Source organism: Eschrichtius robustus, chromosome 2 (genome assembly GCF_028021215.1).
Source record: "Eschrichtius robustus isolate mEscRob2 chromosome 2, mEscRob2.pri, whole genome shotgun sequence".
Lineage (NCBI taxonomy): Eukaryota > Metazoa > Chordata > Mammalia > Artiodactyla > Eschrichtiidae > Eschrichtius > Eschrichtius robustus.
Genome location: NC_090825.1, coordinates 115,098,279 through 115,123,037, shown reverse-complemented (window position 1 = coordinate 115,123,037; position 24,759 = coordinate 115,098,279). Strand labels below are relative to the sequence as shown.

The 24,759-nt window shown below is 44.2% G+C and overlaps 1 protein-coding gene across 1 annotated transcript in view; it reads left to right on the top strand.

Annotated features, from left to right (window-relative positions):
- The window catches only part of KLHL3 (kelch like family member 3), a 111,188-nt gene that overhangs the window by 68,301 nt on the left and 18,128 nt on the right, over positions 1-24,759 (top strand). Inside the window, exons 7-8 of the mRNA XM_068534470.1 lie at positions 9,217-9,333; positions 12,996-13,145. Of these exons, the coding sequence (XP_068390571.1) occupies positions 9,217-9,333; positions 12,996-13,145 (267 nt within the window). The remainder of the gene's footprint in view (positions 1-9,216; positions 9,334-12,995; positions 13,146-24,759) is intronic.

Here is a 24,759-nt window from a genome sequence, read left to right as displayed (position 1 = left end):
TGAAAATTCTGTGATCTGTTCCAAGAGGTTTGGTGATTTCTACTCCCTTTAATTACATTGCGTGTGATAGGCATAATCGCTTGCATGCACAATAGCTTTTTCTTGCGATATAGTGAAATTTTTTGAGTGTATTTGAAGTAGTATCAGGGATCTTCATTTAAGTTAAAATCCAACTGATTTAATGTTAACATTTGCAGAAAATTCAATTGCGTCGGCAGTCAAATAACCTGTATTTAGGGAAATTTACGCTTGAACCGCAGTATCAGTTATATTATGACTTACTTCTCTACCAGCAGCCCACAGGTTTCTTTCAACATATATTATAAAATGCAGCCAGGTTTCAGATGCATCTTAAAACTATGCATCTTAAAATAGAGGAAATGTGGTATCTTACTATTAATGATGATTTTAAGTGTCTGTGGCTGGGCCCAGGCAGCTTGCTTGTTGGAAGTTTGAAAGTATAGGTTCTGCAGCCAGAAGAACTGAATTCAATCCTGGCTCCACTACTTTAACAAGCTGAGTGATTGATCTTGGGCCAGTTATTTATCTCCTACCAAAATGTATACACCATGTATAGTCAGGAATTTTGACTATCTTATGGTTGCTGCCAGAGTGGTGTCAGAGTAGATACCAAAAAATATCTGTTGAAGGAATGAATAAAAGAGCCTAAGTCTCAGTTTTCTCATCTGTGAAGGAGGGTAATGATAGTGTAGTATCTATCTTATAGAGCTGTTCTGAGGATGAAATGAGGTGATACATGTAACCATTGACTGGGGCCTTTCTCAAGGGGAAGCTCTTCCCGGGCCCCATATTGGTCTGGGTGGTTGGCGTGACCTGCGGCTCTGTGCCAGGCAGGAGCTGAGGGTGGTAGCTGTCTCTGTGTCGCCAGCACCCTCAGCGCCACCTGGGCCTCTCCGAGGGCTCAGGTGCTGTTCTTCCTCCAAGAGCACTTGCTTTTGCCCACGACTCATCCCCTTCACTACGCTCAAGCTCCTTGAGGGCTGTGAGGGTACCTTAGCCGTCTCTGTGTCACGCACAGTCCTGACACAGAGCCCTGGGAGGCACTAGGAGGTGCTCAGCAGACGTTCCCCGAGGGAATGAAGAGGCAGACTGGGGCCTGACTCTGCCCTGAGCCAGCTGATATTATGGGGATAATTTTAATATTTTTCCAGAGAATAAGGAGAAATGTGGGAACTAGAGGTCGGAGGGAGGCATGGATCTTTGCCATTTTTTCTCCTGTTTTTCCTCCATGTAGTTTTTGTTTAAAAATTCCTGTTATTTGAGAGAGGACAAGTGGATGTGGTAGGAATCACAAAATCACTAGCTCTTTGGTTAGGACTTTCCTCCCCTCTCCCCTGCTCACCCCTGCCCAGTTGGAGGGAAAACACAGAGAAGCAAGCCCCTCCCAGGCACCTGATTCTTTCCTATGGGAGGTTTCACAGGGTTAGAGCTAACCCTGTGAGCAGATAGCCTGTTTTTTGCATACCCTTTGCAGACCCGATGTTCAGCTGTCACCGTGGGCAGCCTCATTGACCCAGGGGCAGGGTAAGCAACCTTCCAGGACAAACACACTGCAAGGAGAAGAGATATGACTCCTGAGTTCTACTGCAGTTTTGCCACTGAGCTGCTGGTTATTGGACTTTTCGGAATCTTTGCTTCCCTAGCTGGTAAATGTCTTTCTACTTCTCAAGAATTCCATGCCTTCTTATGAAACACTATTGAGGCTTCTCAGAGTAAGAACTAACGGGGAAATGGCCACATGTTAGATACAGGTCAGGAAGAAATTGGTTGAGTTTCTTCAAAAAATTAGATTAGTGCCAAGTATGTGTTATAGCGAGAAGAACAGGTTAGTTTCTCTCTGCATGATCACATTTTTATGTACTTATATCTCCTAAAACTCTCATCAGGGGACAAATTCTGATATTTTATCTCCTGGAAGGGATTGGACCTTGTCTTCTGGGATCATTAGTGTTGCAGGCTCTCCTGTCTGAATTCCTAGTCTCTCCCACCAGCGCCAGTGGTCGGTCTGGGGTGTGGGCAGGAGCTCCTCAGCCAGTAGGCTGGGCTTTAGTGCTTGCTGCTGAGGCATCATCCAGCGCCCAAGGAAGTACATCCTGTGCTTAGGCCGAGCTGTTGGCAGCCCCGCCACACTCTGAGGTCAGCATTCGAGTTGCCACATCCTCAGCCTGCAGACAATGATGTGGCCTGGGCCCCTGAGTCAGTGTTACTCTTCTTACTGCTCTCCTTTGGAGAGCGCAGTTCAGTAAGTGCCTATGACGGGAGTACCACCACGCTAGGACCAAAAATCTATCTTGGCTGATCACTGTGACTATTTCACACATCGTTGAAAAAAAGCTCAGAGTAAGTGAGCTTGGAGTAAGCTCAGAGACATGAGCAAATACAAAGTGCACGGCTCAACTTTTTACAAGGTGCAACACCCACAAAGCCAGCATCCAGATCAAGAAACGGAGCTCCAGGCCTTCCTTCCAGTCACTGCCCACCATCCCGAGAAGCCAAACTACTATTCTGACTTTGCAGTAGATCAGTTTTGCCAGTTTTTGAACTTTGTATAAATGGAATCCTGGTGTGTGCATGCTTTTGTGCCTGACTTCTTTTACCCAGCATACTGTTTTGCATATCATTTCTAATGCTTACAACAGCTCTCAAGGCCATTTGGAGAGGAGGAGACCAAGGCTTATTGACAATAGACAGCTCTGTGATTTGAAGCGGACTGTGTCTGCCACCCAGGCCCCTGGTCTTTATTAATGAACCCCCACCCCGATGGGGAGACCCTTACTCATTACTATTCAAGAGCTTGTTGGGAGTTCCCTGGTGGCCTAGTGGTTAGGACTCTGGGCTTTCACTGCCATGGCCCGGGTTGAATCCCTGGTTGGGATCCCATGAGCTGTTGGACCTTTCCCCTTGCCAGTAAAGGGCTCCCCCCTTTACTCAGTGTGCAGGAACATCTGGCTTGGCTGCCTCAGTAACTTAGGGGGTGGGGTAGAAGGATCGGGTTCATCTGGTATTTTCTAGCCAAGGCTTGTGCTTATGTTGGAGGTGTGAGCCGAGGACTATGAAATCCAATTTCCTCCATCTCCTTTCCACATAGCAACCTTGTAGCACTCAAGAAATTGGTTCTGGAACATGAAGCAGTGAGGAAATGATGCTATTTCTTTGTCTAAAAGTGAAACCCTAAGTGTGCCGTGTGGGCAGCCAATTATTTCATCGTGGGGCCCATGAAAAGTATTTTCATCTGAGTAGACATCACCCTGTCCCATGATTGAGGCCACAGGGTCTCTGCTTAGATTTTACAGACCAGGGGTTGACACAGTTTTCCTTTAAAGGGCCAGATAGTAAGTATTTTAGGCTTTGTGGGCCACAGAGTCCCAATTCAGCTCTGCTGTTGAAGTGTGAAAGCAGCCGTAGACGATTTGTCATGAGTGAGTGTGGCTGTGTTCCAAGGAAATTTTATTTACAAAAACAGGTGCATGTGGCCTGTTGGCTGAGGTTTGCCAGCTGGGTAGCTGCTGAGAATAACGGGTAAGAGCCTGAGCGCTGGCGATGGGCTGGTGTGGGCCCAGCCCTGCTGCTTTCTGGCTCTGGACTTGGATGAGTCAGTCAATAAGGGGCAGGAGTGTCTACTCAGTGGCCGTCAGGAGAGTCCATGGTTACAGTGTCTCTGGGGAGTGTGGCGCAGGGCCTGGCACGGCACGGACATGCACTGCTGCTGCCGCTACCTGTTGCCCCTTTGCCTTGCCCAGTCCTTTGATGGCAGGGGCCGTTGGGAGCGATTTTAGGCACATAGGCTAGTTGGAAGTTTATTTGCTTATTTTCCAAGCATGACGTCTAAATGAAAAAAAATACGCGGCCTTCTCTAGCTGCTGAGAAGGTCACCGTTGCTGCCGAGTGCTGTGGCTTTCACAGCTGAGTAGGTAAACAGTGCAACTGAGTGGAACCAGTTAGACAAGTCAAGCCAAAAATAAAGATAAGGTTAAATATCAATGTCATTACACTCAGCCTGCTTTGCAGCTTTTATAACAAAGACTAAGCTGGTTGACAGCGAAGGGCGTGATCAGTAAATCCCACCTACTCAAGGCCTTGCAGTTCATTCTTCGTGAAAGCTTTCTCAACCGGTCACCCGCTCTGTGCCTGGCACTGTGCTCGGTGGCAGGAAGTGCAGGGGCAGAGCTGGTACACTTCTCACGCTGCAAGCGTTGCAGTCCAGTAAAGGGAAGTGGAAGGAAGTGTGGGTAACCACAGTGCAGGGCAGAACGGGACCATGGCTGCCCACCTCCTAACCCAGCAAAAGCAAGGAGTCTCCAGCATCCTTTGGTCTGTGGCCTGGCTCTGCCCTCCCCACCAAGATACCAGCCTCTGCTTCCCCAATCCTGCTGTCTGTTCCAGCCTGCTTACATGCTTATTCTGAACTCATTTGTCCATTCATTCATTAAAACATATTTGAGTGTGTGTTATGCACCAGCAAGTAAGACAAGGTCCCTGTTCTCAGGGATCTTAAGGGCTACTTGAAGAAACACACAACTGTTTACAAAATAATGTGATAAGGGTGAGACACATAGCTCTGTGACAGTTAATAATTTTAAAAAATGAACTAGACAAGGAGGATTTCCATGGTGTGTGTGTGTGTCTGTGTTTGTACACATATAGGTTATTTTATATAGAAATGATAGCAAACTATACATACATACTGCTCCTTCCCTTCTGTTCCATTCCACTCATCTCTCTTCCCTTCCCTTCCCTTTCTGATGGATTCCTTCCTGATATCTTGTTCAATCTGAGTATGCTCAGCCTGACTTAAGTATATGTTTAGGAAATAGGGCCAAAGCATTATTAACATATCAATACACACAAAAATACAGTTAGGGTAAGAAAAATTGGAGGTTTTTTACCCACCCCGGGAGATGTAGCTTTCAACTTTGAATTTTGAAATTGTAAATTTTGTTGTAGGATTGAGATCAAATCGAGAAATTAATTGAGAACAATCAACGTTATACCACGTGGGAGATAGCTGACATACTCAAAATATCCAAATCAAGCACTGAAAATCATTTACACCAGTTTGGTTGTGTTCTTTTCTTCTCCCTTCCCCTTTTTATTTTGAAAAATTCCAAACCTATACTAAAGCTGGAAAGAATGAACATTCATATACTCTTTAGCTAGATTCACCACTTGTTAACGTTGTGCTTCACTTGCTTTCTCTTTCTCTCTCTATTTAATCTTTTATTTTGCTGAACCATTTGACAGTAAATTGCAGACATCATGACACTTTACCCCTAAGTATTTTAGCTTGCACCTCCTAAGAACAAGGAAATTCCCTTTTCTAGCCATAAACCATTATCATACCAAAGAAATGTAACACTGATACAATAATATTTTCTAATATCTAGTCAGCATTCAAATTTCCTAACAGTCTCAGAAAAAGTCTTTCATGGTTGTTTCTTTTTAATCCATGATTCAAACAAGGATCATGCCTCCCGTTTAGTTCTCATGTCTCTAAATCCCCTTAATCTAGAACTATCTCCCTGCCTTTTTTTTTTTTTTTTAAGTGTTTTTCATAATGCTAACAGTTTTGAAGAATCCAGGACACCTGTGTTGTAGAGTGTCCCACACATGGAGTTGTCTGATTGTTTCCTCACTATAAGATTCAGGTTAAACATTTTAGAAAGAATACTACCTAGGGGATGCTGTTTCCCTCTCATTAAATCACATTCAGGAATGTATTGGATTGGCCAAAAGGTTCGTTTGGTTTTTTCCATAAGATGGCTCTAGTAGCACTTAGTTTTTTGTTTTCCTTTTTTTAAGACTTATTATTTATTTATTTTTAAAATTTATTTTTGGCTGCATCGGGTCTTGGTTGCGGCACATGGCATCTTTGTTGAGGCATGCGGGATCTTTCATTGCAGCATGTGGGCTCTTTGCTGCAGTGCGTGGGCTTCTCTCTAGTTGTGGCATGTGGGTTTTTTTCCCTCTCTAGTTGTGGCGCGTGGGCTCCAAGGTGCGTGGGCTCTGTAGTTGTGGCATTCGGGCTCCAGAGCCTGTGGGCTCTGTAGTTTGTGGCACACAGACTCTCCAGTTGAGGCGTGCAAGCTCAGTAGCTGTGGCACGCAGGCTTAGTTGCGCTGTGGCACGCAGGCTTAGTTGCCCTGCAGCATGTGGAATCTTAGTTCCCTGACCAGGGATCGAACCCACATTCTCTGCATTGGAAGGCGGATTCTTTACCAATGGACCACCAGGGAAGTCCCACTTAGTTGTCTTTAACTTCATTTGAAACAACTTTGTTAGATTGTATTGTGACAGCTGTCACATTTGCATGCATTTAAAAAAAAAAGACATCAAAATTGGTGAATTTTTGTGTAACCATTTTAATATTGAAGATGGAAGGAGAAAAGCAACATTGTCAGCATATTATGATTTCTTATTTCAAGAAAGGTAAAAACCAACTGAAACACAAAAAAAGGTTTGTGCAGTGTATGAAGAAGGTGCTCTGACTGATCGAACATGTCAAAAGTGGTTTGCGAAGTTTCGTGCTGGAGATTTCTCGCCGGACGAGGCCCCACGGTCGGGTAGACCAGTTGAAGTTGATAGCGATCAAATCGAGACATTAATTGAGAACAATCAACGTTGTATTTTGTGGGAGAGAGCTGACTTACTCAAATACCCAAAGCAAGTGTTGAAAATCATTTGCACGAGCTTGGTTGTGTTCATCGCTTTGATGTTTGGGTTCCACATAAGTTAAGCGAAAAAAACCTTCTTGACCACATTTCTGCATGTGATTCTCCACTTCAATGTAATGAAAACGTTCTGTTTTTAAAGCAAATTGTGATGGGAGATGAAAAGCGGATACTGTACAATAATGTGGAACGGAAGAGATCATGGGGCAAGCGAAATGAACCACACCAAAGGCCGGTCTTCATCCAAAGAAGGTGATGTTGTGTATATGGTGGGATTGGAAGGGAGTCCTTTATTATGAGCTCCTTCCGGAAAACCAAACAATTAATTCCCACAAGCACTGCTCCCAGTTAGACCAACTGAAAACAGCATTCAACGAAAAGCCTCCAGAATTAGTCACCAGAAAATGCATAATCTTCCATCAGGATAACGCAAGACCGCATGTTTCTTTGATGACCAGGCAAAAACTGTTACAGCTTGGCTGGCAAGTTCTGATTCATCAGCCGTATTCACCAGACATTGCACCTTCGGAATTCCATTTATTTAGGTCTTTACAAAATTCTCTTAATGGAAAAAAGCTCAATTTCCTGGAAGACTGTAAAAGGCACCTGGAACAGTTCTTTGCTCAAAAAGATACAAAGTTTTGGGAAGATGCAATTATGAAGTTGCCTGAAAAATGTCAGAAGGTAGTGGAACAAAACGGAGAATATGTTGTTCAATAAAGTTGTTGGTGAAAATGAAAAATGTGTCTTTTATTTTTACTTAAAAACCAAGGCACTTTTTGGCTAACACAATAATACAAATTTGTCCTATTTATTAGTGGTGCTGACTTTGACCACTTGTTAAAGGTGGTATCTGTCAGATATACCCGTTTGAAGCTCCCCCACTCTCCCCATGTAATGAATAAATAATCTGTCAGGTGGCACTTTGAGAACCGTGAATATCTTTTTTCCCAACAACTTTTCACCCAATGATTTCAGCCTCTATGGGCGATCTTTGCTGAATCAGTTATTACATTGGTGGTTGCAAAACAATGTTTTTCTAATTCTGTCATCCCTTTTACCTTATTAGAAGGCCTTTCTCTGGGAACAGCAGCCCTTCCCACACTTTTTAAAGTGTCCTTATAGACTCATGGATTCTTTTTTTATTCTTTGGGTTATGATTCATTACTATCCTTTTCTTTTAACTAAAAATATTTTAAATTGAGGTATGATTTACACACAGTGAAATGTATAGATATTAAGTGTAAAATTAAATTCATTTTGACAAATGCATATGCTTACATAGCTCCCGCCCTATCAAGATAAAGAACATATCCATTACCAGAAGAAGTTTCCTTTGGCCCCTTCCCAGTCAGTGCAGAACTGATTTCTTCATCATTCTTTTTGATGTTTAAATTGTCCCAAACGACGGCAATGAAAAAGCGCCATCTAGCTCGCTCTGTGTTCGTTGTGTCCCCCTTAATCTTTGAGCACTTTCTTGCTTTCTGGCACAAGAAAGTGTTTTGTCTTATTACTAGTTGTTATTGTTATTATTGTTTTTTAACAGCTGAAAATATCCCATGGTATCGATACTAGTTTAATAATTTCTCCACTAGTGGATTTTGGATTGTTTCCTTTTTTATCCTGTTACAAAAACGCTGCTGCAAACATCTTGGAACACATATTCTTGCACCACTTTTGTGAATGTTTTTGTTGATTGGAGCTCTAGAAGTGATATTTCTAGGTCAAAGATATGCACATTTGAATTTTTGATTGATATTGCCAAATTCTTCCTTCCCTTCTTAAGCCGTGTTAGTTAAGTTTCCATTAACAGTGGTGGTTTCCCCGCTGTCTTACCAACATTGAAGTTTATGTGTCTCTGTGTATATGGTGGTGCAGAGTTTGAATTTGAACTTAACCTTGAGTAAGGCAAACATCCAAACCATAGATTCCCCTTTTTGGTTCCAAGCCCCATTTTGATTTGTATAGAAATGAAATCTCTCCTCAAAGGAGAGGTTTGACCCAAGGAGAAATTTTTGCCATTTTCTGTCATTCAGTGTCACATTCACCATTACAGTCAGCTTTTGCAGAGGATATCTTTATTGTTTTTATTCTGCATTAAATGAACATGGGAGATAGATGAAGAGATGGGGATGTGTGATGGGCATGATGACATTACCCCCAGGGCTTCTGGTCCTCTTAGACAGTCTTTGTAAAATTTGGTTCAGAGTTACTGCTCTGTATTTCTACCCTGAGGTAACTATTGGAATTGATTTTCATTTTGCGATGAACCTTGATGATTCTGTGTTTGGGGTAGCAGGTTTTTCTTAGCGTACCTGTGTGTGTGAGAGAGAGAGCACTCTCTGACGTCAGATAGTAGAGACTTTGTGTTTTTAAGTATTAAATTTAAAGGTGTTTAAATTAGCTTAAACACCTTTGTGGGTGACTTGTAACTTTTCTTTCTTTTTTCAGGTTGAGGAAGTTGTTTGAAAGCTGTTTAAAGTCATTGTCTCTTTGCAAAAGTTACCTATGTTGATTTTCCTTACAGGTATTTGAAGCTGTGATTTCATGGATCAATTACGAGAAAGAAACCCGTTTGGAGCACATGGCAAAGCTGATGGAACACGTCCGTCTCCCTCTCTTACCAAGGGATTACCTTGTCCAGGTGAGTGCTGTGTGAAGAACTAAGCACTTCCCTGCTCACCCAGGCCTCCTAGGAGTAGCAGTGGGCAACCCCGGTTGTATGGAGTGGCGAGTTTCATGGGTCTTTTCTGTGGAGTGAGGGCACCAACCCACTGGGTTCAGTGTGAGGCATGGTAGTGTAAGGTTTAAGAGCATAGGTTTGAGAATGAGACACTTAGGTTTAGTTCCTCCTCTTCTATTTCTTAGCTTTAAGCCTCAGTTTCTTTTTCTCCAGAAGGGAAATTATACTAGAGCCCAGCAGGGTTGTTGTGAGGACCAGAGGAGTTGTAAGGATGCAGTTCAGGTGTTAGCATGGAGCTGGGGGATAACACGTGTTCAACAGAAGTTATTAGCTGCTTTTGTTGTACAGGACTGAAGCAAGAAGGGTCATTTCCATCATGTTTCTATGTTCCCTTTTTGCCTTCGTGTTAGGCAACTTGGGGCCCAATTCAGGACTGTAAAAACCAGCTCTTAACAAGTGCCTGGAATACATACTGCATCTGCTTCCTCTAAAACATGGCGCCACATATTTTCTCATTTAATCCTTGTAACAACCCTGTGAGCAGAGGTTAAAATCCCCCTTTTACAAATGTGGGCTTTGAGGCTTATGGAGGTTGGGATTTATCTGGAGTCACCAGCTAGTAGGTGGCAGGGTCAGGATTCAAATCCAAGTCTGTCTGGCTCTAGAGCACCCACCTTCCCTAAGCAGGTGCCACCTTTAATACTTTCTCTTCTGTTTGTATATTACATGACTTAACTTTGTAGTGTCAATGGCATTAGATGTTTTCCAAGCAGGCAGAGGATAAAACTTAAATAGATAAATAACAAGTGCCAAGGCAGTAGGCCAGCCCTCAGCCATCCTCAAGAAGTCTCTGCGAGGAATGGCAGATGTGAAGCCAGGATAAGAGGAGGTTCAGCAGCCCAGCAGCTGAGCTCTGTCACTTCTTGACCGTAAGACACTGGGCGAATCCTCAACCTTGCTAAGCCTCTGTCTTCTCATCTGGTGAAAATAGCCCCTGCCCTTATAGGGTCGTTTGGGGACAGAATGAGATGAACCACGTAAAGCCTACAACCCTGTGTTCAGTGATATCTCTGTTGTCTTCACGACCACTGCTACCGTTGGTAGTAGCGGGAGAGAGTATCCTTACCAGCACTTATAAAGTCCTCAGCTTGTGATGCTGTTGATCACAGGCCTCAGGAGTCAGTGGAATGTTCTCTGAATCTCTGAACCTTAGCCCTCTTCTCAGGGGCTGGGGCGTATATTCTCAAGCCTTCAGACGTGCCCTGCGTTTTACACTTTGGATGGCACCACTGCCACCTGGTGGCCGCACATCCTTCGTGTAGGAGAGGCCCCCTCAGCAGAGGTACCGAACCCACCTGAGCTCCCCGTGTCAGAGCCAAACCTCCCACTATCCTGAGTGGGGCCTGACCACCGGTGAAGGCAGACACCTGGCCTCCAGCACAGTCTCACTTTCACAAGGAGGAAGGGCGGCTTGTGGACTTGGGTTCCGGAGAAAGCTAAAGGGGCTTTAGATACCCCTACGCACAACCTCCGTCAGGTGCCCACAATGGAAACTTAATGAAGACTTTAGGAAATAGTTCCTGGGTTATTAGGGCAAGGTCAGGTTTAGATCTGGAGAAGAAGGAGGTCAGAGACAATGTGCATGAGAACTGTTGTGTGGGACTTTTTTTTTTTTTTAAGGTTTTTTTTTTTTTTTTTCCAGAACACCTCTGGAAGGAGATGTTTCATTAACACTCATTTGACCTTGAAACGTCAAACTAGTCTAACCACTGGGGATGGCTGATGGTAGAGGAGGAGGAGGAGAGAAAGGAAAGCTCTGGGCAGACCTATACCAACACTGACTTCTGGCGGAGTTGTTTTGTTGTTGTTGTTGCTGTTTTCTTTTAATAGCTAACAGTTATTAGGCTTTTATTAAATATTTACAAATATTGTGCCAAGTGTATAACATGCCATGTCTTATTTAAAAATTTGTCCTTGTGATAAAATATGTACAATATAAACTTCATCATTGTAACCATTTTAAGTGTACAGTTCAGTGGCATTAATTGCATTCACTGTGCTGTACAACCATCACCATACCCATTTCTAAAACTTTTTCATCATCCCAAATTGAAACTCTGTACCCATGAAATACTAACTCTCTCAGGGAGCTTTTCATTCAAGCCGAATGAGTTCTTTGGGAGAAGTAGCTATTCATGCATTTTTCCTTCTTCCCAAGCTTTTAAAGAGATCCTCTCCCACCCTTTTTAATTTTTAACTGACCCCAAACGTTTATGATTTGTCCCTACCTGCCTCAATCCCTCAGTAAGAGGGAAAAAAACCTTCCAAGAAAACGGAGTGTCCCTGGGGATCGTCTGTGGGGAAGGAGGTCCAGAGATAACAGAGGCGCTCTCACTGATCCTTCTTTTCCTGCCATCTCCAACACTGCCCAGCAGGTGATGGCCCTGGCCACATTCGCATTCCTAGTTACAGGTGGGGGACCCAGGAGCGGCTCAGCCAGGCCTGTGCATGACAGCTTGAGGGCTGAGATAATTGAGGTGGGGAGGCCCTTCTCATTCTCTGACTGGACCTGAGGGCCTCTGGGTCAGAACCCTTGTCTTGTTCATCATTTTCTCCCTGGCGTCCAGCACTGAGCTGCCCAACCAGGAGACATTCAATCACTGTTAGCTGCTGAATGGAGCTGACCTTGCCAACAGCTCCCAAACAGTCCAGCAAAGAAGACATGAAGTAGCCTCCGAAGACCACACTACCCCTTACAGATATGCCACGTGGCAATCTGACCTGTGCCCAAGGGTGGAGATTTGAGAGTCAGGGTACCAGCATGGTTCACCCTTAGCTTTGCTTGTGAAATATTTAGGCCTACGCTTGCTGAGCACCTGCTTACGTCCTTGGCTCTAGAATAAGGCATGAAGAAGCCACTGCCCCAGCTTAGATGGGGTCCAAGTGGAGGTCAGTTGGTGGGGCTTTTGTGCAGGACATTCTTTCTGCTCTGATACCACTGCTCCGTTGGAGAGTGCCTCACTGGACACTTCTCCCTGAGGCTTGCGCTGTAAGATAATGAATATGAATTCTTCTTCTTGAATATCGCCTTATTATACCCAGTGCCTCCAAAGGTTGGCCGATGCATCCCACCATTTTCCTCTTTCCGTCCCTCTCCTTCTCTCAAATATCTGGCCATTTGCCTTAAACATTATAATACGTTCCAACCAGAAGGCATGTGGAAAGAAGCTTTAGGGACAATCAGCTGTCTTTGTTTTGCATAATCTCGTTAAGCCTATAAACAAGCAAACAAACACAACCTGTGAGGTTGTGGGGGACTTTAATATGCCCATCTTACATCTTACAGGTGAGGAAACTGAGGATCAGAGGAGTTAAATGGTAGAGCTGGGATCTGTATCCCTGTCTGCTTGATGCCAGAGCTTAATCACTTACTCCATTGTGCTCTTGAGATGCAGGAGGTGGGCACTAAGCTGTAACTCTGTGGACCTTTGTCTTAGGGTCTGAGATGGTGCGGTGTGGGAACGAATGAGTGTGAGAGTACAGGAATGACTCAGCCCAGGGAGATGGCTTGGGAAATGGGGCCGAGTTCTGCACCAGGATCACCTATGGGTTATTACCTCTAGACAGTTGAAGAAGAAGCTTTGATAAAGAATAACAACACCTGTAAGGACTTCCTCATCGAGGCCATGAAATATCATCTGCTCCCTCTGGATCAGAGGCTCTTGATTAAAAACCCAAGGACCAAGCCCAGGACTCCAGTTAGCCTGCCCAAGGTAAGCCTCAGCCCAGTCACTGCCAAGAGTTGGAACTGTGATCTGGGAAAATGGCCTTGTACTCCTTTCTCCAAGTCTCTCCTCACCCATGGCTGCCCTGCATCTCGGTTGTATTTACCACCTGGGAGATGGAGTCTGCTGGTTCCTCGTGAATCTGCTGGTACCTCTCTCTTCCGGGGTCTTCCTTTCCTAAGGGTTTCAAGGTAACCTTCACTGTCACTAGGGAGGTTTGAGAATAACTCAGGTCTCTTTCTTCTTCCCTTCCTGTTTTGCACCATGGTTTGGACTCTGTTTCTTTTGGAAGCAGAGGACTAGCTGGGTGGGTCTTGACGTAGTGATGGCCACAGCAGTCCTCTTTCTAGGCCATTCTTTGAGTCAGAACAGTCCTAGTCTGGTTTCTCCCCTCACCACAGAGCCATAAAGGACAATTAGGGCTGCCAGAGGAGAAAGGGGCCCATAAGGAGTCCTACAGGTAAGGAAGTGGGGGAAAGATATGGGGGAAATGAGAGCGTGTGAGGGGGCAGCCAGGGGGAGGGAAGGATGAGCGTAGGAGGGGACACCATGATGGAGGCTCTGTGCTGGGTACTGGCGCTCTGGTTCCCTGCAAGTCCCCTCCCCTCCGTGGTCCTCAGGTTCCTCCCCTGTAGAATGAAGGATGCTGCACTAGATGGTCTCTAAAGGCCTTTCTAGCTTGGCATTCGAGTCGTCTTTCCAGGATCCTAACGCGAAGTCTAGGGGGAGGTCCCAGCCAACCCAGGAGGAAGGGTAGAGGAGAGGAATGAGTCGTGTTGGCTCATCCACTACCAGTAGGCAGCACCCAGGGATTACCTAGGTCCTTGCCTTGTCCTTCTCTTCCTCTTTGCGGTTGGCTGCCTTACTCCTCGCCTGCTGCTTCCAGGAAGGGTTTCACGGGGCTAGAGAAGCATCTTGTCCAAGACCAGATATTTGGATTTTCCGAGGTTTGCTTCTCTCCACTCTGCTTTGTGACCCCAGATCATGGAGAACATAGTGGTTGCAATGTGAACAAGGGTTACAAATGTCCCAGATAATAATATAAGCAGCTGACATTTATTGAGTACTTACTGTGTGCCAAGCAGTGAGCTGAAGATATCACATAGAAAGTAGAGGCAGTTATCCTAGTTCAGGAAGGAGGAAACTGAGGGTCAGAGAGATTAAGTGACTTGCCCAAAGTCAACACAGCTAATGTGGTGGAACCAGGTTTTTTTTTGTTTTGTTTTAATAAATTTATTTATTTTATTTATTTATTTTTGGCTGTGTTGGGTCTTCATTGCTGCGTGCGGGCTTTCTCTAGTTGCAGCAAGCGTGGGCTACTCTTCATTGTGGTGCGTGGGCTTCTCATTGTGGTGGCTTCTCATTGTGGTGGCTTCTCTTGTTGCACAGCACGGGCTCTAGGTGCACGGGCTTCAGTAGTTGTGGCATGTGGGCTCAGTAGTTCTGGCGCATGGGCTTAGTTGCTCCGCGGCATGTGGGATCTTCCCAGACCAGGGCTTGAACCCGTGTCCCCTGCATTGGCAGGCGGATTCTTAACCACTGTGCCACCAGAGAAGCCCCCTGGAACCAGGTTTTGAATTGAGTCTTTCTCCCGCTCCAAACCTGTTCTTGAACCCTTACCATCCCGCACCTGCTCCACCTTTGTAAACCTGATTTTTACCTACCTGTCTGCCTCCTGTTGCACAGTGCCAGCTAGGAGGGGCAGCCACAGGGCATGGGTCTCAGCCTTGGGACCATTTGCCTTATTGCATGTTGATGCGTTTTGTTTTGTTGAAATATTGCATCAAAACTTCTTCATATTTTTCAAAATGAAAATAACTTAGCTTTCTTTGATTATAGAAATGTATGCTCATTGTAGATTATTAAAAGGATACTGCGATTTCGAAATAAAGTAAAAATCACCTGAAATCCCTCCACCCAGGGACAGTCACTGCTATCATTTGGATGAATTTTCTTCCAGACATATTTCTGTGCACTTATTCACAAATAGGTCAAACTGTACACTTTTAGATAAATGGACTCTTGCTACACAGATTGAAATCTTTTTCTCCTACTCAACCAGATGCTACAGACTGCATTCAATGTTATCAGTATAGGTAAAAACAGCATTTAAGTTGTAATAGGTGCATGGCATTTATTATATTTATGTGCTATTATTTGTGTAACTGTCATCTATTGATGGGCCTTGCAATAATTTCCATTTTTTAAAATATCTAAACATGTATGTGTCAAATATCCTTTAAAAGATGGCATCTTGTTTTGGTTTGCATTTCTTTAATTGTGAGTAAGATTAATCTTGGTTTCATAGGATTATTGGCATTTGTATATTTGGGGGGTGTGGAAATTCCCTGTTCATGTCCTTTGCCCATTTTTCTGTTAGACTGTATGTATCTTTTTTATTAATGGTTTTTACATGCTATTTTTAAAGAGTTTAGGTCCTTGTATGTGTTTTACATATTTTTTTCTTAGTTTGTAGTTTGTCTCTAAACTTGTTTGTAACATTTTGAATCCCGAAAAATAATAAGTAGTCAAATTAATCTATCTTCTGCTTTATAGCTTAGGTTTTGCTTAGAAATGTTTTCCCTGCTCTGAGATTTAGAAAAAAATACTCTGTGTTTTCTTCAAGTACTTTTATGATTTCTGTTTTACGTTTGAATCTTTGATGCACTTAGAATTTGTTTTGGTGTAAAGAGTGAGGGTAGGAATTCAGGTTTATTTGTATTGCAGATCATGAGGCTGTTGCCTCAAAGTTATCTTATTAAATAATCTCTCTCTCCCATGGACTTGAATATCACCTTCATTATGATCTAAATTTCTGCCAGTTTTGTGTCTGGAGAATATTGATTCTAAGGTGCGCTGTTGTTTTGTGTGCAGGCGTTTTTTTTTATATCCTGGGTTTTCAGCTGGCCTTATTGCTTGTCTGTGACTTTTCTCTTTGAAAATTGAGGTTCTCATCCTATCTAATATCAGGTTAATGACGTCTTTTCCTGGGGAGTGTATTCTGGAGCTAAGGAAATGGTGCAGAGCTGGCCCATTTTCTTTGTGTGGTGACCCTACCCAGTGGCCTCTCCTTTTCTAGGCTCCACGTCTGGCTTTTACCGCATACACCCATGAAAAGACAGTTTTGAAAATCAAAGCCAAGTTTGTGTCTGAGCCTGGACTAAGCATGCTTGAGACAACCCTCCCCCCGCCCCCCCCACCTCTGCAACATACCTTGTGTCCCTTCCCAGATATTGAGTCTATAATTGAGAAGAATCCACCCCTTGTTTCAGGAGGCCAAAGTTGTCCCCTGTCGCCTCTACTCCTTAGGAACCATTTATTTTCCAAATGAAAATGTTTAGGTTTCTGAGCACATAGCCTTCTGCAGGCGACTGGAACCATGATTTCCTTTGAATCTGTTGAAGGAATTTAAAAAAAGGCGTTGCTGCTCTTTGCCTCATTGTTCCCCCAGCTTTAATCCTTAAATGATTTAAGGTTATATTGTCCACGCTGCTTCTCAGACTCTACTCCTGTCACCATTGTGTGGGCACTTGAATTAACAAGATCCCCACTGTGGGTTTGAGGAGTGGGGTGTGCTGAGGGGAGCTGTCACTTTGAGGATTATGGACTGTGCCTTATCTCATTAAATCATGATAATAATAGGTCAGTGCTAGTCATATCCCTACTTTACAGAGTTTAATCAGAGAGGTTAAGTAACTTGCCCAGTGACACAGCTAGTAACTGCAGAGCTGGGGTTTGAACAAGGTCTGTTCCACTCCAAAGTCTCGTACCAAACTGCCTTCAGGGACAGGCTTTCAGGTTTTGGTGGCAGATAAAAAAAGATTCTTTTCTTTCTCTTCCTTTTCTTTTCTCTTTTCTGTCTTTTCCCTTCCCTCCCCCTATTTTCCCTTCCTTCCTCCCTCCCTCCCTTCCTTCCTTCCTTCCCTTCATCTTTCTTTTTCTTTCACATCAAAATATTCTTTAATTAAAGCTCTGTAATATCTCATTCATCTCACTGAGATGCATTTCTAATACATTTACTTCTTTTTTTTAAAGTTAAGACTTTATATTTTTAGAGCAGTTTTAGATTCATAGCAAAATTGAAGGGGGACTTCCCTGGTGGTCCAGTGGTTAAGACTCTACGCTCCCAATGCAGGGGGCCTGGGTTCAATCCCTGGTCAGGGAACTAGATCCAGCATGCCACAACTAAGAGCCTGCATGCTGCAACTAAAGATCTCATGTGCCACAATGCAGATCCTGCATGCAGCAACAAAGATCCCGCGGGCTGCAACCAAGACCCGGCGCAGCCAAATAAATAAATATTTTTTTAAAAATTGAGGGGAAGGTACAGAGATTCCCCATATACCTTCTGCCCCCGCACATGCGTAGCTTTCCTCATTATCAACATCCCATATTTTTTTTTAATTCCTATTTATTGAGGTACAATAATTTATTCCCAGTAAAATTTGCTCTTTTTAAAAAGGGATGCAGTTTGATGAATTTTGACAAATGCGCGCAGTCATATATCCACCATCCTCATCAAAATATAGAATATTTTAATCACTCCAAAAAGTTCCCTTGTGCTGCTTTGTAGTCAAGCGCCTTCTCCCACCCCCAGCTCCTGACAGCTACTGATCTGATTTCTGTCCTTACAGTCTTCTCTCTTCTAGAATGTCATAAATGTATTGTAATTATGCCATATGTAGCCTTTTGAGCTTGCCTTATTTCTCTTAGCATCATGTTTTTGAGACTCATCCATGTTGTTGCATGTATTAAGAGTTAATTCCCTTATATTGCTAAGGAATATTCCATTGTGTGGATGTACTGTAATTTGTTTATCCATTTACTGGTTGATGGACATTTGGGTGTTCAGTTTTTGGTTATTACAAGTTAAGCTGCTTTGAACATTCACTTACAGATTTTTGTGTGGACATGTATTTTAATTTCTCTTGGGTAAATACTTTAAATTCTCTTGGGAGTAGGATTGTTGGGCTGAATGGTAACTATAAGTTTAACTTTTTCAGAAATTGCTAAACTGTTTTTCAAGATGACTGTGCCATTGTGCTTTCCCATCAGCAACGTATGAGAGTTCTTGTTACTCCACTGTCTCACCACTCCTTGTATTATCTATTTTAAAAAAATTTGGCCATTCTAGTAGGTATGTGGTCGTATCTCACTGTAGTTTTAATGTGCATTTCTCTAATGATTAATGACGTTGAGCATCTTTTCATGTGCTTATTTGCCATTTGTTTGTCTTCTTTGGTGAAGTCTTTGTTCAAATCTTTCCCCATTTAAAAAATTATTTTCTAATTATTGAGTTGTAAGAGTTCTTTATAGGTCTGGCCAACTCAAAGTCTTTGCTTTTGACCATGACATGGTACTAACCCCACAAAGATGATAGGAGCAGGTCTAATTGCTGAGCACGTGCCAAGCACTGAGCTGAGTGATTTACATTTATTATCTAATAGGATTTTCAAAATTGTCATTATCCCCCTTTTACACATGGGGAAATTGGATCTCGGGTTATGTCACCTACTCGCTGTGTATTAGTTATCAATTTCTGCATTTCAGATTACCCTAACCTTGGCGGCTTAACACAACAGACGTTTGTTATCTTAGTTTCTGTGGGCAGGGATCCTGGAGAGGCTTAGCTGGGTCATCCTGGCCCAGGGCCTCTCGTGAGGTTGTAGTCGAGCTGCTGGTTGGGACTGCAGTCACCCCCAGGCTTGTTTGGGGAGGATCTGATTCTAAGCTTACTCTTGTGGTTGCTTGTAGGTATCAGTTCCCCACCCCACGGGCCTCTCCATAAGCTGCTCGGGTGTCCTCATGACATGGCAGCTGGCTTCCCCAGAGTGAGTGATTCTACAGCAAAAGAATGAGAGAGCACGCCCATGACAGAAGCTGTAGTCTTTAAATAACCTTCTCTCAAAGTGATGTCCCATCGCATCTGCTGTATTTTATTTGCTGGGTGCGAGTCAGCAGGTCTACCCCACACTCAAGGGAGGGGGTGGTGATTAAGTTCCATGTCTTGAGTGGAGGATTATCAAAGAATTTGTGATGTATCTGGAAGCACAGCTAGTAAATAGCTAAGCTGAGATTTAAGTCCAGGGTGACTGACTTCAGACCTTGCCTCCACATTTCACAAAAGCATTTTAGCTGAGTACTGGGTAGAAAGAAACCTGATTCCTACCCTCTGAGGGCTTTTAAGAAGTTCCTCTGAGAAAGTAAGATAGAAATATACAAGTGGCCAAATAAAAGGAGGAAGAAGAGAAGTTGAGAGACAATGGGGCTACTTGGAGGAGTGGCCACAGGAATTCCAAGGGCCAGCTGGCTTGTGCTTTCATGAATTCAGTCCAAGTTGGCTTTCTGACAGAGCTGACTTTGAGAAACAAAGGGGTGGAGAGAGATTTGCACACTGTTCTCAGCAATTCTCAGCAGAGAACCTGTTTGCCAGCCAAACCTCCTCCCTGAAAGAAACAAGACTCTGCCTTGGGATAGCTGCAGAGGCTAATAAGGGTGTTTTTTTTCTTGTGCCATATATGCACTGATCATACGGACATATTCAAGCCAGAACAGCTAATGGCATCGTCTAGGCTCCCACACGCTCACCACCCAGCACTTTCCCTGAGGCTGGGTTGCCATGGACAACCAGGGGCTGTCTCCCAGCCACTCACGATACTCCTGTGTTACCTTGTGCTGCAGATGGCAGCAGAGAAATGAGGTTCCAGGAAGATGCAAATAAACCCTTTGGAGATGTACTGAATCTGGCACTTTTCACTGTCATTTCAGCGCAGTTGACATCTTTATTCAACTCTTTAAAATGACACCAAAAGCCATTTGGGCTGGGAGTGGGTGGCTTCCTCCTGAGTTGGTCTGTCCTGCTTTCAGAAGACAGTGTCGGACACAAGGCTGTTGGCAGGGTGGGCAGGATGACTTCTCACCTGGGCCAGGCCCATGGATGGACACTGCTCCTCCGCGTCTCGGTCCTTTAAATGGACCCAGGCAAGACCCTGGGAAACACCCTGGGGTCCTGAAAAACCCCCATCATTATCCCTGGAATTACTGGCGCTCACTTTCCCATTCGCAGATCATAAGCGTCCTTCTCTACCATTTGTTGGGAATCTGTTTTAGCAACTGCTTTAAACGGTAGTAATGATGCTGGTGTTGATCAAATAATAGAAGTTAACATTTAGTGTGTGCTGTTTACCAAACGCTGTGCTAAATGCTTTATATCATTTAAGCCTCTTGACACCCATGGGAGAAACATCCTATTATCCTGATATTTTAGGTGATGGAAGTGAGCTTGGCAAGGTTAAGTGCCTGCCCAGGTTCACACAACTAGTTAGTGACGGGGCTGGTATTTGAGCGCAGGTGTGTCTGACTCCAAAGTCCGTTTCCCACTCCCACTCTCCTCCCTGGGTCTTGCTCCCGCGCTGCTGCTTCTTCACCCCTCGTGGTCCGTGCACCTTGGCTGTCAGTCCTTGCCTGGAGCACCTGTTGCTCAGAACCTGCTGGGACAAGTCTTCTGCCTCGACCTCGACATGCTCCTTCGGATGAATTTTTGGTGTTAGCCCTGCGGCCCCACGCACCAGGGTAAGAGAGACTCTCGCTTCCTGCCCTGGCCCGAGGGACCGACTGGCTGGGCCCGCCTTCTGCCCAGCTCACCGGTCATGGAAGAGAGTTTGGACACACACTCTACTCTTGCCTGATGAACAAGGTGTGCAGAGCCTGGGTTGTTCCACTCCCCTGAGTGCAGAGTCTAATGACTTAGGGTTAGGGTCCTGATGCACAAACGGGCTGCAAACCTCTGCGCTGTTCACTTCCTGCCCTTCCCCTGGCTAGTCTCTGCTACCTGATGGCTCTCAGACACAGAGCAGTTGTCATATTGTGAGGAGGGACCAACATGCCTTCACTGCCACAGTCACACTGGTGGAGTTCAGACTCATCCAAGTGAAAGAAACAGTGTTAAATGTTTTTTTAAAAACCATCTTGTTATGCTGGGAGTGAAATTTCCTTCCCAAGGAATCAGGTAGTCTTTACATGGTCTCACTAATGTCCTTAAAGTAAATGGCCATTTGACTTTCTAAAATGAGAGTGTTTTCCTTGGGAGTGGCCCAGTAGCCATGCCGCTCACAGTCGAGTCTGGCTCGCCAGTATTGTGTCACCCAGAGCTCTCCACTCACCAAGAGGTCTGCAGCCTTTAACACAGTGATGACTGAGACTTGGGGTCAGGACCCTGGGTGCCCTGCAGGGCTCCCAAGTACATTGCTGTCCTTGAGTGTGATGAAGTTATGTTTGGTCTAGCGTAATTGTTAGCCTGGAACCAGTTCTTTAGTATTTTATGATTCCCATATGACCACTGGTAGTTCTTACTCAGGGTTACCTTGAGGGATAAATGTTAAACATAGTGATCATTTAATAAGCTGATCTGATTCAGTAACTTCTTTTTTTTAATTTTTATTTTTATTTTTTATTTTTGGCTGTGTTGGGTCTTCATTGCTGCGCGCGGGCTTTCTCTAGTTGCGGTGAGCGGGGGCTACTCTTTGTTGCAGTGCGCAGGCTTCTCATTGCGGTGGCTTCTCTTATTGTGGAGCACGGGCTCTAGGGTGCGCGGGCTTCAGTAGTTGTGGCACGCGGGCTCAGTAGTTGTGGCTCGTGGGCTCTAGAGCGCAGTCTCAGTAGTTGTGGCGCACGGGCTTAGTTGCTCCACAGCATGTGGGATCTTCCTGGACCAGGGCTCGAACCCGTGTCCCCTGCGTTGGCAGGCGGATTCGTAACCACTGCGCCACCAGGGAAGGCCTGATTCAGTAATTTCTATTAAAGACATTACACATCTTTAGTAAAGTGGAACTTAGGGGTGTCAGGGGAAGAAAGAAATATGCCTATTGAAGTCTTTGGGCCTGAGTTTTTCCGGAAATGTCAAATGTGGGCTTGCAAGAAAGAACGGTTCAAGTCTCTTCTTGCCCTGACAAGAAGAGACTTAAGTAGCTGGAGGTTTACAGTTTCAGAGATGTAATACATGTAGACTTTGGAGAATACTCGTTTTTGTCTAATTGGTTGCTAAAATCAGGTATCTATGGAAACAACCATCCGTTAGCAGTCAAGATAGGAAACTTATTCTTTTTATGCTGCACAAGTACACAGTGATGAGTGTAGTGCTCCTTGTATGATGGCTTTTTGTAAGACCTGCCATAGAAATTGGACTTCTTTTGTCTATGAGAGAAGGAGAAAGTATACCTACTCCTCCCTCTGCCTTGAGCTACCTCCACATTTTCAGAAACCAATGGTCCTACCCCCACGAAACCTCATAATTGCTCTTCCCAGATTGTTGTACAAGTTTGGAATTTTAAAAGTCGTCTCTCACCAGTGGTTTTATAAGCTCAAAGGCAAGTTTATTTTGAAAACCTTGTTCTGTATCTTTTTTGTCTTTCTATGCAGGTTTTACTTTAACATTAAATTTTTTGCATTTCTATAATATCGCTTCTGTGTTACTATGAAAATTCTCAGAGATGAGTGCTGGATTTTCTCCAATATGAATGTACCTCCCTACCCTGGCGGAAGATGGTTTCTGGGACATGGTTAAGTCCCCTGAAGCTTTGCCTTTTTTGTTTATAGAAGAAGCCTTGATAGCTTATGGAAAGAATAAACAGCCTTCTGGTGGTTGAGTCAAAAGATGGGAAAAGCTCTCTCTTTCTCTTTTTGTTTGTTTTCCTCAGATTCTGTCCCCAGAATTGTAATCTGGTGTCTAACATGTTTTAACCCAAGAAAGAGACTAGCTCGTGTTTGTTTGTTTTTTTAATTTAACTGTGTATTTTTTTTTTTATTTAAAAAGTTTATTTATTTAATTTATTTATTTTTGGCTTTGTTGGGTCTTTGTTGCTGCGTGCAGGCTTTCTCTAGTTGCGGCGAGTGGGGGCCACTCTTCGTTGAGGTGTGCAGGCTTCTCATTGTGGTGGCTTCTCTTGTTGCGGAGCACGGGCTCTAGGCACGCGGGCTTCAGTAGTTGTGGCACGTGGGTTCAGTAGTTGTGGCTCACGGGCTCTAGAGCGCAGGCTCAGTGGTTGTGGCGCACGGGCTTAGTTGCTTCACGGCATGTGGGATCTTCCTGGACCAGGGCTTGAACCCGTGTCCCCTGCATTGGCAGGCAGATTTTTAACCACTGTGCCACCAGGGAAGCCCCGTAACTGTGTATTTTTTCATTTAACTCTTTGCATGTGGTCTTTACTATTCATTTATTCTTTATTCCAAATAAATATTTGAGTCATCACTTTTACCTGGTACCCTAGGGCCCTAGGGTTATCTTGGTGATTGAGGCAGGTACATTTTTGTGCGCTGGCAGGGCTCACTGTCTAGAAGGGAGACAAGATTACTGGACAGTTACAGCACAACATGGGGCACTTTTAGTGGGAGAACCCAGGGCATATGTGATCTCAGAGAAGGACCTGTAACTCAGCTTTGGAGGTCAGAGAGGTCCTCTTGGAGGAAGTGACGTGTAAACTGAGACCTGAAAGATAAGCAGGTATTGTGGGCGGTTGGGGGGGGGGGGAATCAGATGGGGGAAGAGTGTTTCAAGGAGAGGGTGTTGGGTACTTGATGTCACTGCAGAAAGAAAACTAAAAACTAGTTTTATTCCCAGTTAGCCCCAAAATCAGATTTCAAAGAAAATCCTTGTAATGGTTTGACTTCATTTCACCTTTACCAACTCAAAACCAGAAAGACAGTACAAGTTCTAGGTATGTTTATGAATGCGGGTCATTCAGCCCTGGAGGAATAAGTTGGGCATTGTCTGAAGTTTGCCAAGAGGCTGTGTTCATTAACATCCCCCTTGAACTTGTCATGGATGCCTAGCTAAGCAAAGAATTACAGATGGGAAGGAATGTAGAATTCTGCATCTCTCTGAAAAGGACTGCTCTTGACACAGAGCAGTGGACCTTCTGAGCAGAGGAAAGTCAAATGCAGAACATTTATTTCTGGAGGCAACAACAGCTCTAAGTCTGGACTATGTGTCCTGGGTTCCTTTGGCATGCTCCAGAAGTCAGAACAGAATTCTGAGTTTTTGAACATTGGTCACTTACATTCGGTCACAGAAGCACTGTAGACTAACTCTGATGACCAGTGACCACCCACATGGGCAGTAGGTGAGCCTGAATCTAGAATCTTGGGTCATAAATAATTGATCTTGAGCAATGATTGTCAGCCCTATACCTGTCTCCCTATATGGTGGATAATGTTCAGCTGAGGGCTGTACTCCTATGCACTCACGCAGATTTTGATGATCACTCTTCTCCCCAAAAATGCTTTGCAGGGAAGCAAAGAGCACTATGATAATTATAACGGCAAAAATGGTTGATGGCGCATCATCAGGAAATCTCTATGTCTGTGGGTTAAAACAGGGGTTGTCAAAGTATGACTCTTGGAAATGCAGCATCAGCATCAACCGGGAACTTGTCAGAAGGGCATATTTTCAGTCCCGCTTCAGACCTACTGAATCAGAAACTCTGTGGGGTAGGGCCCAGCAATCTGTGTCTCAGCTAGCCCTCAAGGGGATTCTGATGCACACTGAAGTTTGAGAACCACTGTGGTAAATCAGACGAGCCACAGATAATGAGAAGATCCTGTGACT